The sequence below is a fragment of the Pinus tabuliformis genome, chromosome Q, assembly GCF_031772625.1.
Source record: "Pinus tabuliformis cultivar Carrire ecotype Pingquan chromosome Q, CPIR1, whole genome shotgun sequence".
Classification (NCBI taxonomy): Eukaryota; Viridiplantae; Streptophyta; class Pinopsida; order Pinales; family Pinaceae; genus Pinus; species Pinus tabuliformis.
In genome coordinates this window covers 478,936,337-478,951,165 of record NC_142296.1, presented here as the reverse complement: position 1 = coordinate 478,951,165, position 14,829 = coordinate 478,936,337, and the positions used below count along the sequence as shown (strand labels likewise).

The window sequence follows — 14,829 nt, the reverse complement described above, 5'->3', positions numbered from 1 at the left end:
CATTATATCAGGTCGATGGAAGTCCGCTAGGTGTCATGTCTTGTGACACAACTCTTCAGTCCGAACTTTGGCATCGGAGGTTTGCCCATCTTCATTACAAAGCTCTACCCGATGTAAGACAGATGGTAACAGGGATGCCCGAATTCCAAGTAGAGAAAGAAGGTGTATGTCCGGGATGTTACAATTGGTTTACTCAGGCATACCTGAGGTTGGCATTAAGAGGGAGACTACTACACCACATACTCCTGAGCAGAATGGTGAGGTGGGAAGGAAGAACCGCACAATTATGGAAGCTGTCCTGGCCATGCTACATGATCAAAGTCTTCCTAAGTTTCTATGGGTTGAAGCTGCGAACACTGCCGTATATGTACAAAATCGATGCTCTCATCAAGCATTGGGTTCCAAGACTCCTGAAGAAAAATTCACCGGTAAGAAACCTGATGTTTCTCATTTTAAAATTTTTGGAAGCCCTGTATACTTTCATGTGCCGAAAGAGAAAAGAAACAAATTGGGAGCATCTGGAAAGAAGGGAATTTTCGTGGGCTATGGTGAAAATACTAAAGGCTATAGAATCTATGTAGCCGGTCAAAGGGAAGTCATAATTAGTCATGATGTCACCTTTGACGAAGATATGGCTCTCAGCAAGGTGATCAATCTTCCGACTTTGAGGAGCTCTCAAGAAGCCGACACTAGGGAACCGAAAGAAAAGGATGATGAATCAATGCCTGATGTAGAAGAACCCATGGATCCGATTGATCCTCCTCCAAGTGAGCCTTCCTCTTCTAGGAAGAGGCCTTCATGGCTTAAGGGGTTACTTGATGATGCTGAAGGACATGCTGCACCCTAAGGAGCCTTCCATCAAAGTAAGAAACTTAATAGGTATCAAGGATACCTGACCATCATGGGCACGATCATACAAAATGAGCCTTCATCATTCTCAGATGCCGTCAAGCATCAAGTATGGAAGGATGCTATGACCAAAGAATATGAGTCTATCATAAAGAATGATGTTTGGGAAGTAGTTCCCAGACCCCAGGACAAGACTGTTGTTACTTCCAAATGGCTTTACAAGATAAAGCATGCAGCAGATGGAAGCACGGAAAAGTATAAGGCTCGTTTTGTTGCTCGAGGTTTCTCCCAAAAGGAAGGTATAGACTATGATGAGATATTTGCACCTGTTGCCAGATATACGACCATCCGCTTGATCATAGCCCTTGTGGCTTCACAAGGATGGAACCTACATCAGATGGATGTTAAGACCGCGTTCTTGCATGGTTCTATCAAAGAAGAGGTCTATGTGGAGTAACCTGAAGGATTTGAGATTTATGATTGAAAATCTCATGTATGCAGGTTGAAGAAGGCTCTCTATGGGCTGAAGCAAGCACCCCGAGCATGGTATGAGAGGATCGATAGCTACTTGATGAAGTTGGGATTCACTAGGAGTGAAGTTGATCCTAACCTTTACTTTAAGGTTGAAGATGACAAGCCTCTCATACTGGTGTTGTATGCGGATGACCTCTTTCTAACAAGTGCAAACCCTCTCATTCACAAATGTAAGAGGGAGATGGCTTCTGAATTTGAAATGAAGGACCAAGGACTTGAAGTGTGGCAGAAGCCAAGGGAAATTTTCCTATTTCAAGGAAAATATGTGGTAAATATATTGGAAAGATTCGGTATGATGGACTGCAAGCCTGTGACTACCTCGAGGATCTTAACTTTTAGAAGTTATATGGTAGTGATGTCGGACCAGACTTGGGAAATGCCTCTGAGTTTCAAAAACTCATTCGCATTGATGTTCTTGGTGAACCTTCGTCCAAACATATGTTTTGCAGTTATCATTGTGAGCTCATATTTGGTTGAGCCTCACTGGATTGATGCCAAGAATCTTCTGAGATGTCTTCAGGACACAATCTCTCATGGATTAAGATACACTGTCGGAGATGTGAGACTACTTGGATATACTAATGTTGATTGGGCAGGCAGTGTGGTGGACCGTAAGAGCACTTCTGGGTACTGTTTCACCTTGGGATCTGCTTCGATATCCTGGATGAGCAAGAAGCAGAAGTCGGTGGCTTTGAGCACCGCCGAAGCAGGATATATTGTTGCTAGCATAACCTCGTGTGAGGCAGTCTGGTTGCGAAAGCTCTTCAGTGAGCTGTTTGGATTTACATTGGATACCATTGTGATTCTCTGTAACAACCAGAGGTGGGATTCGATTGTTGAGGAATCCCGTATTCGTTAATTGCTCCAGCAGATAGACATCATCTGGGATATGGTAAGTCGATGAGCAAGGAAGCTCCATCACATTAAGATGATGTACAGGTTGATACACCTTGTCAAAGCCCCGAGGAAAGATCTAATCTGTGATTTTCCCAGACGACTTGGAGTCGGCAAGAAACCCTTGTACAAGGGTCCTGCATGTTGCATACATTGAGCTCTGGGAGCTCTGAGGGCTTGCGGTTTTTACTGGAGCAACATATGACCACAGGGTGACTCACCCTCCCTTGGTGGTGCACACTGGAACAAGATGATTCGCTCTCTTGTGGGACAAGATGATTCGCTCTCTTGTGGAATAGGATGATTCGCTCTCCTGTGTAGCAGGATGATTAGTTCTCCTGTGAGGCCTGGATTGATGTGTTCTCCACGGCGATTGTAGCAGGGTTGATGTGTTCTCCTGTGAGGTCTGGATTGATGTGTTCTCCATGGCAATTGTAGCAGGATTGATGTGTTCTCCTGTGAGGCTTGGATTGATGTGTTCTCCATGGCAATTGTAGCAGGATTGATGTGTTCTCCTGTGAGGACAGGATTGATTAGTTCTCCTGTCGAGGCATCCTACCCATGCAGTCTGGGACTCATGGGAAGTACCTCTCATCTGATCAATGAGCAGGGAAATGAAGTTAGGGACCATAGTAGTACCGATGGACGCATCGTTGTAACTACCGTACTCCCTACGCTAGGATGACCTCCATTGATCTGGGATCAATGATACTGGTCTGGGACCAGTGGTAGGAGTTGTACCATACTATGACGCTGACTTCGGGTCGGTTGAGACTGGTCTGGGATCAGTGGTACATACTCTGAGACTGACTTTGAGTCAGTGGAGGATGATATTGGTCTGGGACCATTGGAGTTGTACTCACTATGACGCTGACTTTGGGTTGGTTGAGACTGGTCTGGGATCAGTGGTACATACTCTGAGACTGACTTTGAGTCAGTATGATACATCCTCGATCATTTCTTCTTCTTCATAATTCGGACAAAAGCAGAGCAGAACAGAACAATGCAAGAGCAGAGCAGAACAAAGCAAAACAGTACAGATCAGTGTAGAGCAGAACAAGACAAAGCAGAACAGGCAGAATAGAGCAGAGCAGGGCAAGGGTCAGGCTATACAGGCCAGTGCATTTGATGGATGAATAGTAACGACTGATAGACAGATTGCAGATGAAGTTCTCCATGGTTGAGAGGGAGTGTTAAAATTGGCAACCAGGGCAAAACTTCATGTGGGTCATCTTATTCATGGCTGATAATATTTTTATTAGATTCCTCTCGTCGAGAGGTGTAGGATTGATATAAAGATCATCCGATTCCGATAAGTATTCATGGAGATATGAATTTATTTTGATTATGGAATTATTATCAAGCCGACCTACAACTCATGTAGGCTCAGAAGCCCAATAGTCGCATCTATTCACCCACCAACGTTGTGTATAAATATAAGAGGACTTTTCCTCATTTGGACTCACTCATCTCATCACATCTCTCTCTCTCTACTGCGCAAATATGAGTCTCTTCTCTATTGCGCTGAAATGGGTCTCTCTCTCTCACACATGTGAAGCCGGAAACCGCTGAAACTGAAGCTGCAACTGCAGAAGTAAAGATTGACTTGCGTGGCCTAGAAGATCTCCTCTTTGGAAGTGCGCTGTAGGTTGATCTGAACCTCCTTTGAAAGCCGCAACTTTTGGTGGTGGAATGAAGTCAATCCGACGAACGGTTTGCAAGATATCGACTGCCCTAGTTTGAAGCCGGAAACTGCTGAAACTGATGCTGCAACTGCAGAAGTAAAGATTGACTTGCGTGGCCTAGAAGATATCCTCATCTGAACTGCGCTATAGGTTCATCTGAACCTCCTCTGGAAGCCGAAACTTTTGGTGGTGGAATGAAGTCAATCCGACTGTCGGTTTGTGAGATATGGTCTGCCCTAGTTTGATAATGAAGCCGCTAATGCTGATGCTACTGATCTAGGGTTTGCTACTGCTGATATGAATCAGATTTATTGTACTATTTCTCTCTGCTGAATTATTGAAGATAAAAGAAGATTTGATCAAAGGGTTTCCCCACACATTGTGGGGTTTGTCCCTGGCTAGCCGCCACATCTTGTGTCTCTTGTCTTGGCTTGTTTTCTGTCGATCGTTTAATGTTCTATCTGCACTTTACTTTATGTACATGTGATTGCTAATCGGTGGAATATAATAAGAAAAAGAAGTAAACTGTTATAAGCATAGAACATACCATAACTTAACATACCAGTTTACTGTTGCCTCTCCTCCCAAGCGATGCTCCTTCAATGCTCATTTTCCATTTTTAATTTTCAATTTTAACTTTCGGCTCTTGACTCTAGATATCGATGAACTTACACTGTTTCATTGACTCGTCACTCTTTACTATTTTTGAGTATGAGTTATATCAATTTACTATTCTAGTCTTTGGACTTCAGTATCTACTATAGTTCATTTTGCTTAGTATTAATTAGATTCTCGGATGATGAATGATGAATTTAAATTTTAAATCAATTTAGAATCTCGAATGATGAATGATGACTTTAATTTTTAAATCAATGTAGATTCTAGAATGATGAATATGGGTCAATGCATTTCATTATTGAATCTCGTGGTGCATGGATGAATGATATATGCATCAGTATGAATGATGAGTATGGATCAATGTACTCCCACACATCCCCCTGTGCGTCTCCCTGCACTCGTGTCCTCCCGTCCTAAAGTCTCGGTGGAACATTCTTTCTTTGCAATAAGGATAATGTCTGGGGTAGCTATAGGGAAAATATCCACTTCATGACCCAGGATTTTGACAATGCAGTATTTTAAGCGAGTGATTCGACCAAACATTTCCATTCCACATGGCTTGCAACTCAAACTTTGTTCTATTATCACACTGACATGGTTCACCATACTCCCACATATGGTCCAATGGCTTTGCCATTTTGTAGAGCTCTGATTAAATTTTTAAGTTTTGGACCTACAACACAGAACAAATGTGGAAATTCAAAAAAAGGGTAAGAAGAGGCAGACTCTAAATTTATACTAATCTTGGAAAACAAAGAAAAGGAAGGCAATTTTTTGTACATACTTGGAAATATGGATATGGTCTACTAGAGTAAATCTCCACTCCAAAAATGCTCAATTGATGGCAAAGAAAATTATGGATTTTCCCTTGTTTTCTTGATAAAAAATGGTCACAAGACTCGCACAACCTTTAGAGCTCAATCTCAGCACAGGAAAAAATGAAAACAACCCTAGAAAACCCAAACAGGAACTTTATATCACATTTTTAGCAGCAGGGCAATAATTTCTGTTCAACTCGCGATAACTTCTTTTGGGCAAATTATCACAATAATTTGAAGCGATACTATTGGCGAGTATGGTTTTGGCAATAATATCATGATAATTATGATATTATCACGATATATGCAATTATGGAGTATATGTTATTTTTTCCTTATAAGCAATCTTTTCTTGCTTCTTTGGCTTATCCATGGCCTTGTTGACCATGTACATGTCAACAATCCAAGAAGTAGGGTATAAAGCAGCAAACAAATTTTTTTGGAGTCAATGTCATCATTGTAATACCAAATTCTGCAAGTTTATTGTAAAAATGATTCTAGTATTACTATTAAGCCATGTAACGATACCTAGGTAAACTTATGGTTCTTTTCAAAGGGTTTTACTCTAGGGAGCTTTTTAACCTCCCCAAATTATGGGTGTTTGTAAACACGAATAATTTACAGAGTTTTTCTCCGAGATATACCCCAAAGCTAGGGTGAAGCTCATTGACGAGGTCTTAGGTGAGTCCTAATGTTTATTGAGTCTATGTATTTCTCATATTATATCATCTGTCTTGTCGCAAAATTTGGTTGGGTCTCAAGGGGTATTGTCTATGTGTATTTCTCCTTCTAAGGGTTGATATTGTAATATATTGATGTAAAAGTGTTATCTAGGAATATTTTTGGTGAATGGTTCCTCATAATTAGAACACCATTACCAAAATAATTTTTTAAATACACTTGGGTGGAAAAATAATTAATCCCCTCTTGGGTCTTTTAAACTTTAATTTATAGCAAAATAAAAATTAAATTAGCCAGAAATTATCCAAAAAATAAAATGAAGGGAAAATTAATTACCCTCCAAGAGGAAAATCCATCAAAAAACATTTGAGGCTATTTTCAAAAGGAAAATATTTCAAGTAAAAATTAAAAGCCTCACTTCCAAGGCAAAAGGACCCAACCCATAAATTGGTTGGGGCAGAAAAGACTATTTTCCTAGCAAATCGATTTTTTTGGACCAAGCAGATAATTATTTTGCACAAGTAACGATAATTCTATTTTTTGGAGGTCTTCTATGGTCCAAAAGTCAAAGTTTGACCCCTCTAGCATAGTCAACAAGGAAGGCTGAGATTTTTTGGAGATTTGTGCCAGCTGATCAAGGGATCAAAAATTTTCTTCCATGATCAAGCCATGGATCGATGCAACTAGCCGTTATTTCCTCTTGGAGGGGTTATTCCCTCTCATTTTTCTATATAAGGAAGCTCTCAAGCTCCTCATGGTATCTTGATCTCACCAGATCAAATTTTTTTGTACTGAGCTAAGCTCTGCTGGAACTTTTGCATTAATAAAGACTTTGGGGTTTCAATTTAAGGTTTCTCTCGCTTAATGATTCATGGTATGTATTGAATGTGTTTAATGCTCTAATTTATGCTATCATTGAAGGTTATTGTTTCATAGCCAGTGGTTGGACTATCTATTAGCACATGTAGCTCACTTTAGGTTTTGGGCTAAAGTAAACACTTAGAAGTTGGTAGATCTAGCACGTATCTCTAGATCTTTAGCATATTTGTGTGAACCAAACCCCTATGAAACTAATGTTTTATTCTTCAAGTGTATAGAGATCTTTCCGGTGATTGAGCCCTAGGGGAAAGCCCAAGTTCATGGACTTTGAGGTGATCACATTTTGTTTGGATCTTGAGCTTATCTAACGAATTTATTTTGTAGAGTTTGGGTTTGTGCATTAAAATTAAAATTATTTCCCTCAAATTATCTTGCAAAATCTATTCTTGGGCTATTAATGAATTATTTGCTAATTAGAGCCAATTTTCTCTTGTAGATTATTGTAAATAATTTCTAACCCTTGTATATTATTTTTCTTCATTTGTAAATAATTTTTGGGGTTTTATTTTTTCAATCTTTCTTCTAGATCTTGTGGATGGCTCTATTTATTTGATTTGCAGGTACTTGGTCTGAAAAGACAAATCTTAAGCAAAAGTTGCTAGGGTTTTAGGGCCATTGTCAACCATAGGAAGAGTTGTCCAACCTATCTAGGAAGTGCATTTGGCATTTGAGGTTGGATCTAGGCCTATTAGGGCTTGGTCTACAAGATCCATATCACCAAATTTGGATACTAGGCCTGGAAGAGAAAATGCTAGCGCAAGAGGGCTTTTCTATTGCTGCATCTGGGGTTTTTTCTTGAGCATTTTTCTTATGTAGTGGTTTTGCAGGTGGATCTTCAAGGTCAAAGTCATTTTGGGCATTTTCTTAATGTTTTAAGGCTAGTTTGACCTATCCGCAAGGGTTTTGAGGGATAAAAGCCCTAGCCGTAGCCCCTTTTCAGCCTCCATAAGAGGGCGGCAGTCCTAATTAGGCCTTGAAAACTAGGCCTTGACCCTAGAAGGGCCTAAATTGTTTTTTTTTGTAATTGATTTTAAGGGTTAACAATTTGATTTGCAGGCCTACAGTGAATTTGGCAAGGGTTTATACTATGTAGTGTTTTTCTCATCATATTTAGTTTTGTCAATTTGTGGGCTAACCTTGGTTTTGCAGGCTTATTATCCATTCAAGAAAGGTTTCAAGGGCTCAAGATTCATTTGTTTGATCATCCAAGGCCATTGAGGCCTATCCGCTAGGCCTAGGGCCACTTTCTAGGCTGGCCGCTAGCATTAGAGGGCCTTAAAGCCCTAGCCACTAGTTTTTCAAGGTCTGATCTATCAGTTTGATTGGATTTGAGGGCTATTTATTTGTGTTGCATGTGTTGGAAGGCCTAAGGGTCTCTCTTTGGTGCTCCAACAACTCAAACTTGCCATTGAAGCTGGGCTGCTAGGCCTAGAGGGTTTGGTCCTTTCACCCTTCCTCCTTTTCTTTTTGATTGCCATTAGTAATCAGATCTGAACATTAACATTTCAGTGGCATATAAATCAAAGTATAAGCCTAAACAACTCAATAATAAGCTAATAACTCATATAAGACATCATATATTGATTGTAAGGGCTTAATTCATCAATCTAATTGATTTGTGGTGGCTGTCCTATGCATTTCTGAGGTCTGATATAAATTGCAGAGATCTGGTCTTAGTTTGCAGAGGTCTAATATAATTGCTACAGCAGTATAATGGGTGATGTCTTGCTTTGAAAAACTCATCTAAGTAAACCTAATATACTAAAGATTCATCTTCTTGATTAAAGGGCTGAATAAACATTGATGAGTTTTATCTACAAGAGGAGTTTTGGGACTGATCTAACAATAGAAGTGGCTGGTCTGACTTTCAAGTGATAGCATTGTGAGGATTTCATTGGTAAATTAATCATATAATGTTAAAATTGGCAACTAGGGCCAAACTCCATGTGGGTCATCTTATTAATGGAAGCTGATATTTTTCTTGGATCCCTCTCATTGAGAGGTGTAGGATTGATCTAAAGATCATCCGATTCCAATAAGTATTCATGGAGATATGAATTTATTTGTGTTATGGGACAATTCGTCAAGGTCGGCCAGCAACCAAATAAACCCCACTTGTGCTCAACGATTCAGTATAAATATAGGTGGCTTTCAAGTCATTTTAACACACTTGGGATCTCTTCCTCTCTACTTGTCTTTGGGTTTTAGTAGGAGGAGAGATCCTAAGGGATAACACTGCCCTAATCCAGAGGGCAGACGCCGGAACTGCCAGAACTGCCGGGAAAAGCTGGAACTGTCGGGAATAGCTGGAATTGCCGGGAAAAGCCGGAACTGTTGGGAATTGCCAGAACTGCTGGGAATAGCCGGAACAGGCGGGAAAGCTGACGCAGAGGGCAGAAGCCGGAACTGCCAGAATTGTCGAGAACAACTGGAATTGCCGTCACTGCCGAGAATAGCCGGAACTGCTGAAATAGCCAGAGCATCTGTCTTCGAAAGAGAGTAGCATGCAAGGGATAACTAACTAACATTGGGACAGTTGTATGGTACTTAGCAGCGAATACACCAAGCATGGAATGTTACAGCTAGCATGCAAGGGATAGCTAAGGGCAACAAGCATGCTAGGGACAACAAGCAAGCAAGATGCAACTAACACATAGGCTAGTATGGCAACATGGTGCAACAATGGCACATAATGCAATACAGTGATGGGTACAGTCATGATTAATGAAGCGTGATGAGATGCAACATAGTGATGATGGGTGCAGCATGATGCAGCGCGGTGAGGTGCAGCATGATGACGAAATGCAGCACAACGATAGGTGAAGGAGTCACCTTGGAGAATCAGTTGAAGCAACATGTCTTCAACTGATCTCGTGTATCATCTTCTTAGAGATGATCTATGCTCTTATCTAGATAAGTCAAAGTGTTGACTTCTGTTGTAAACGTACTATCTTTCTCTCTCTGCTGAACTATTGAAGAACATATAAGAAGAATTGATCAAGGGTTTCCCCACATTGGGGTTTGTCCCTGGCTAGCGCCACATCTTGTGTCCTCTTGTCTTGGCTTGTCTTTTGTGATTTATGTTTATGTTCTATCTGCAGTTTACTTTAATGTTGATGTGATTGCTAATCTGGAAAAGATATTGAGCTAATTGTGAAAATTGAAATAAATTGCTCTAAGCATAGAACATACCTAAATTAACATATAAGTCTTGATTGGCTTGCGTATTGCATCTATACATTGATATTGCATCATTACATTAGAATAACTCTCTTTCTCTCATTGTGTTAAAGTTGTAATTGCATCTTTGCATAACATATCATAGCTATTGTCATTGACTTGCATTTGCATCTCTTGTCAAGCATTGCATTATAGTGTCTTTCTCATTGTTAAAGTGATTGCATTCTTAGCATCTCATGTGTGTAATTTTTTCGGTTAAATAACTAATAGCAACCTCTAAAAGAATTTTTACTTCGCTGATTTATAATTTGGCAGGGCTCTGTTTATTTGCAAGAGAAATTTCACTGGTTTTTGATTTGGTAGCGCTTAAGTAACATATGTGATATCGGCATAAGAATGATCTAATAAGCTTTTGAAGTGATTAGAATTGGTAATTGTGTTTCACTTGAAATTGTCTCTCTTGTTTCATTGAGATAGTCTTTCAATTGCTCTATAAGTGCTTCATCTAATTGCTCTTGTATTGGATATCTCTATAAGCATTTGGATCTTAAATAATCTATCTTGTTGAAGTACTTAATTCATTTAATAACCTCATTGGAGCAATCACTCACATCTCGCATTCTCATTCTAAGTTAGAAGTGCATTTCTAAAACATACCTCCAAGCATAAGCCTGGTTGTAAGAAGGTAGGATCACCTTCTTCAAACAATTTGCAAAGTCTTGACCCTCATCCGTAGTTAACACGGTGACCTTGCAATTCTCTTGTGGGCAATCTCTTGTAGGAACGAAGGCACTTGGGTGATTAGAACTCCACGAGAGGTATCATTAATGAGGCCTTAGCCCCCTTCCCTTGGACTTCTCTCTAGAACTGAGGAGAATGAATCACTTAGATTAGGCTTATAATTAAAAGAAACCAAGAGTTTGCATCTCACATAGCTTTAAGTCTTGCACGTCATATAGGATAGAACTTGCACATTGCAGTAATTGTTTATCTGGTAACTTGGAACATTAATTCATATTGTGCAAGTAATTAATTCTAAAGGCACTGGTCTCTAGCCTGTAATTTTAAATAATCTAATTAAGTGGTGCTTAATAATCATACTTGCCGATTAAATCTTATCCAAGTTGCTAGGTGATCAAGTTGTGTCTCCTTAACTTGTTGGTTCCCAACAAGTCGTTCATTATCTCATTCATAGGGACTAGCCCCCTTAGTCTGTAGTTAGGAAACAACTTAAACGGAGAGGGCATGGATCAGAGTGACAACCCCTTCCTTGAACCTTGTTGAAATTCTGTGTACAATTCAGGCGACAACAAGCCTCAAATACATACCTCATTGCAACTTCATATCCATCTGCCATTTTCAATACAATAGGTGGTTTAGTGAATTTCAAGGCCAAGGGCGATGGATTTGGGTTTCTTTTGCTTTGAACAATTTTCTATAATCTCTTATACGGACATTGCAAAACAGGGCTATATATATAACAATTATGGTTTTCACTGGGCATATTTATGAGTGTGATATCGAAGCCCTAAAGGAGGTCCTTGCCCTTTCTAGCTCGATCTCGATGGATTTTCGATAGTCCCAAGGCACCAATAAATGACAGAAGTTTGTTCCTAGTACCTATCTAGTTAGTTGGATGAAAATGTAAATGACATTCTTAATATATTTTAAGGCTTGTGACCTTTTATGTGTAGACAAGTGGTTATTGCTGACATTGATTGAGTGCTTACTTCATTTTGATCTTGAGATACTTATGTGGTTTTGTATTAGCTAGCAGTTTGTGATATGCTAGAGGGTGGATGGATAGTTTGGCCTTTTGATGCTTAGCAACTAGATAGCTGAAGGGTCTAGAGGTGATGAGGTTGTTCTTGTCAGATGAATGAATTAGATAATCTTCTCTATTTCACTTGCATATGAGTGATGAGAAATTGTTTCTATGTATGTGCTATCCAATTATTTTTGTAACTGTTGTCATGTAGATACATGTGGAGAGGAATTTGTTGGCGACAGTAAGCGTATCAAGGGTTTGGGGATTGGAGGGCCTGAGGGTCCTGTATCACTTGATGATGTAAGAAGATTGCAACGGTCAAATGAGGTGATTATAATTTTTTTCTTGATGATTTTCGAATATATTTGCTCAAGTATGTTTTTTAAGCAATAATGTATGAAGTTTTTAGGTGTAAGGATATTTTACCATCATAGAGTTTTTATTTTTTAAAATGTTGTTTTATAATTGGCATGCAGGATTTACGACAAAAATTGGAAGCTCATGTTTTAACAATTGAAAAGCTACACTCTGAAGCCCGTGCTACTGCTGCTCATCATGATAATGTTAGTTACATGCCACGATCTCATTTGCATTTGTACTATTTGGAGTTCTTGACAATTTTTTATAAGTTGTTGGTATTTGATTTTTCAGGAAATACATCTTACATTAACATAACAAATATGAACAAAATAAGAAAAAGAAAGTATATACAATCAATATAGACGCTTTGTCAATGTTACAAGACTGAGATCAGATATGTCAAGTAATTCTATAGTTGCAACTTAACATGAGAAATCTAATGTGGATTTTCTCATTCTTTTAGTTTTGCTATTTCTGTATGCCATTAAATTGTTAGACTAGAGTGTTGAGACAAACACTATTCTCAACTTACCATTTACATCTCTACAAATGATAATGATTTGGTTAGTTTCATGTTTTTGGAAGTTAGACATGTTTCTTGGCATTTGTCTAAATCAAAGTTATTAGAACTGGACCAGAATCGGTTGAACCAGTTGGTCTACCTGGTTTGGAGACAAAACCGGTCAGTATCAGTGCTCAAGACCGATTTAGGCCAGTTTAATACTGAATTGGCCTTTTTTCACTGGACCTTCCAATTTTGTATAGTGCGATGGGACGTTGTTAATGACCCACAAAACTCGTTTTTTTAAATTTTTTTCAAATCAATTTTTTTAATGAGTGGCTTACCTAATACTCTTCCTCCTGGCCTTCGCTCTACCACAGGGATATGCCTCCCTCCAATCCACACTCAACTTGTTCCAAACGACCCTCCTGTAGCCTTGTCTCAAAACTTCAATCCTGTAGGTATTGTTGGCAAGTTCAGATCTATTCTTGATTAGAAAGGGTGACGAAAATAGGCATGTTCTAGGCCTAAACCAAACTAGAATTTCGGTGACCTTAACATAGAGAAATTTGACCTTCTCAGATGCTTTTACAAAGGTATCTTGACTGCAATACTTCCCAATTCAGCTAGACCACCGAAGGTAGACATCCTTCTCCTCCGCACTAGCTCAACTCCTAGAGACTCGACCTGCTCTTGTCTCTACTTGAGGTATTGCACTTTGGATCAGATTTCGGCCATGCCTTGTAGCCCACTCAACCCTCAAACTAGGGTTCTCTTTTGACTACATCTTCGACCTCCTCCTTCATCAAGCAAGCTCCCTCTCACTTGATTGCCTTTAGCCTCTCCTAGGCCTCCTTTAAATAGCTTCTCCTAAGCCTCTTAGGAACCCACTAGAACTTTAGGGTTTTAGTCCTCTTAGACTTAGGATTTAATTTTTCTTTTAATTTTATTTTTAGAATTTTAAACCCCATCTGGGTCTAAAACCCCTTCACTTGGGTTCTTTGCCCACAAAGTCCTTTTGTGACCAAACTTCTCACAGATCCTAGATCTAGGCTTGTGGAGTACCTCCTAAGCTACACAATTCAACACTACCTCTTTGCGAGGGAGGTACTTCCATTGCTTGGAAGTAACCAACATCACCGATGACACTAGCCCATCTAGCATCCAACTTTGCAACATACCCTGTAGAATGGATCACTGTCTCTGCCTCATCAGAACCGGAAGATCTTCAAAATTCCATAGGGTTGCTCCCTCTGAAGTCAAACTCCCTCTACACGATCTCCACTGGCTCTTCCTGCTTCCACTGTGCATACTCTGATCCATTGGCCCTTCAAAGTACCTCTGCTTCCATGTTGAATTTCCATGGCACTTGAGAATCTAGGTTTAGTCTTAGAATCTCTGACACAAACATACACAAATGCCTCCAGAATTTTCTTGCATCAGTGAATCAACTGGTGCACATTAATTTTTTTAAAAATTTTCAACCCTTCTTTGTTAGATTAATAAACTATAATACAACAATCTAGGGCCCCCATACCAGGGTGTTGAAATGTAACTAGGTGTTAATTTTTCTTAGGGCTATATTATTTTTTGCTTAGATAATTGCATTTCTTCATTAACACATTAAGTTCACCCCATATCATCATTACATTATTATTCATCAACATATGCAACTATGTAGAAAGAACAACATCATTATCATCAATGCAGCGGAACATAATTGAACAATAGAAGAAAAACATGCACACATAGAGACACCAAGATTGGTCTGAGACCAGGGCAAAACCCACTATGGGGAAAACCCTTGCAAATTCTTCTTCTTCTTAGATCGTCATCAAATGATTCAACAAAAGAGAGTACAATGATCCATATCTTCGTCTATGCAACTAACCAGTAAAACAACTATGACATCCATGAAATGAACCTAATCATGCTTATACTCAAAACCCTGATTCTGAGGACTATAATGTACTGTCATTGTCTGTAGTCAACTGCTGAACACTGCTGTCATTGTCTATTGTCACTGAAATTTCTTCTTTTAGTGCCGGTCGCACAGAGGAG

General features: G+C 39.4%; 1 protein-coding gene across 3 annotated transcripts in view; it reads left to right on the top strand.

The window, feature by feature from the left end:
- The window catches only part of LOC149220266 (SMAD/FHA domain-containing protein), a 291,504-nt gene that overhangs the window by 128,582 nt on the left and 148,093 nt on the right, over window positions 1–14,829 (top strand). For all 3 annotated transcript variants that reach the window (XM_089384735.1, XM_089384733.1, XM_089384732.1), the window contains 2 exons: window positions 12,118–12,233; window positions 12,383–12,469. In XM_089384735.1, coding sequence (XP_089240861.1) covers window positions 12,118–12,233; window positions 12,383–12,469 — 203 coding nt within the window. The remainder of the gene's footprint in view (window positions 1–12,117; window positions 12,234–12,382; window positions 12,470–14,829) is intronic.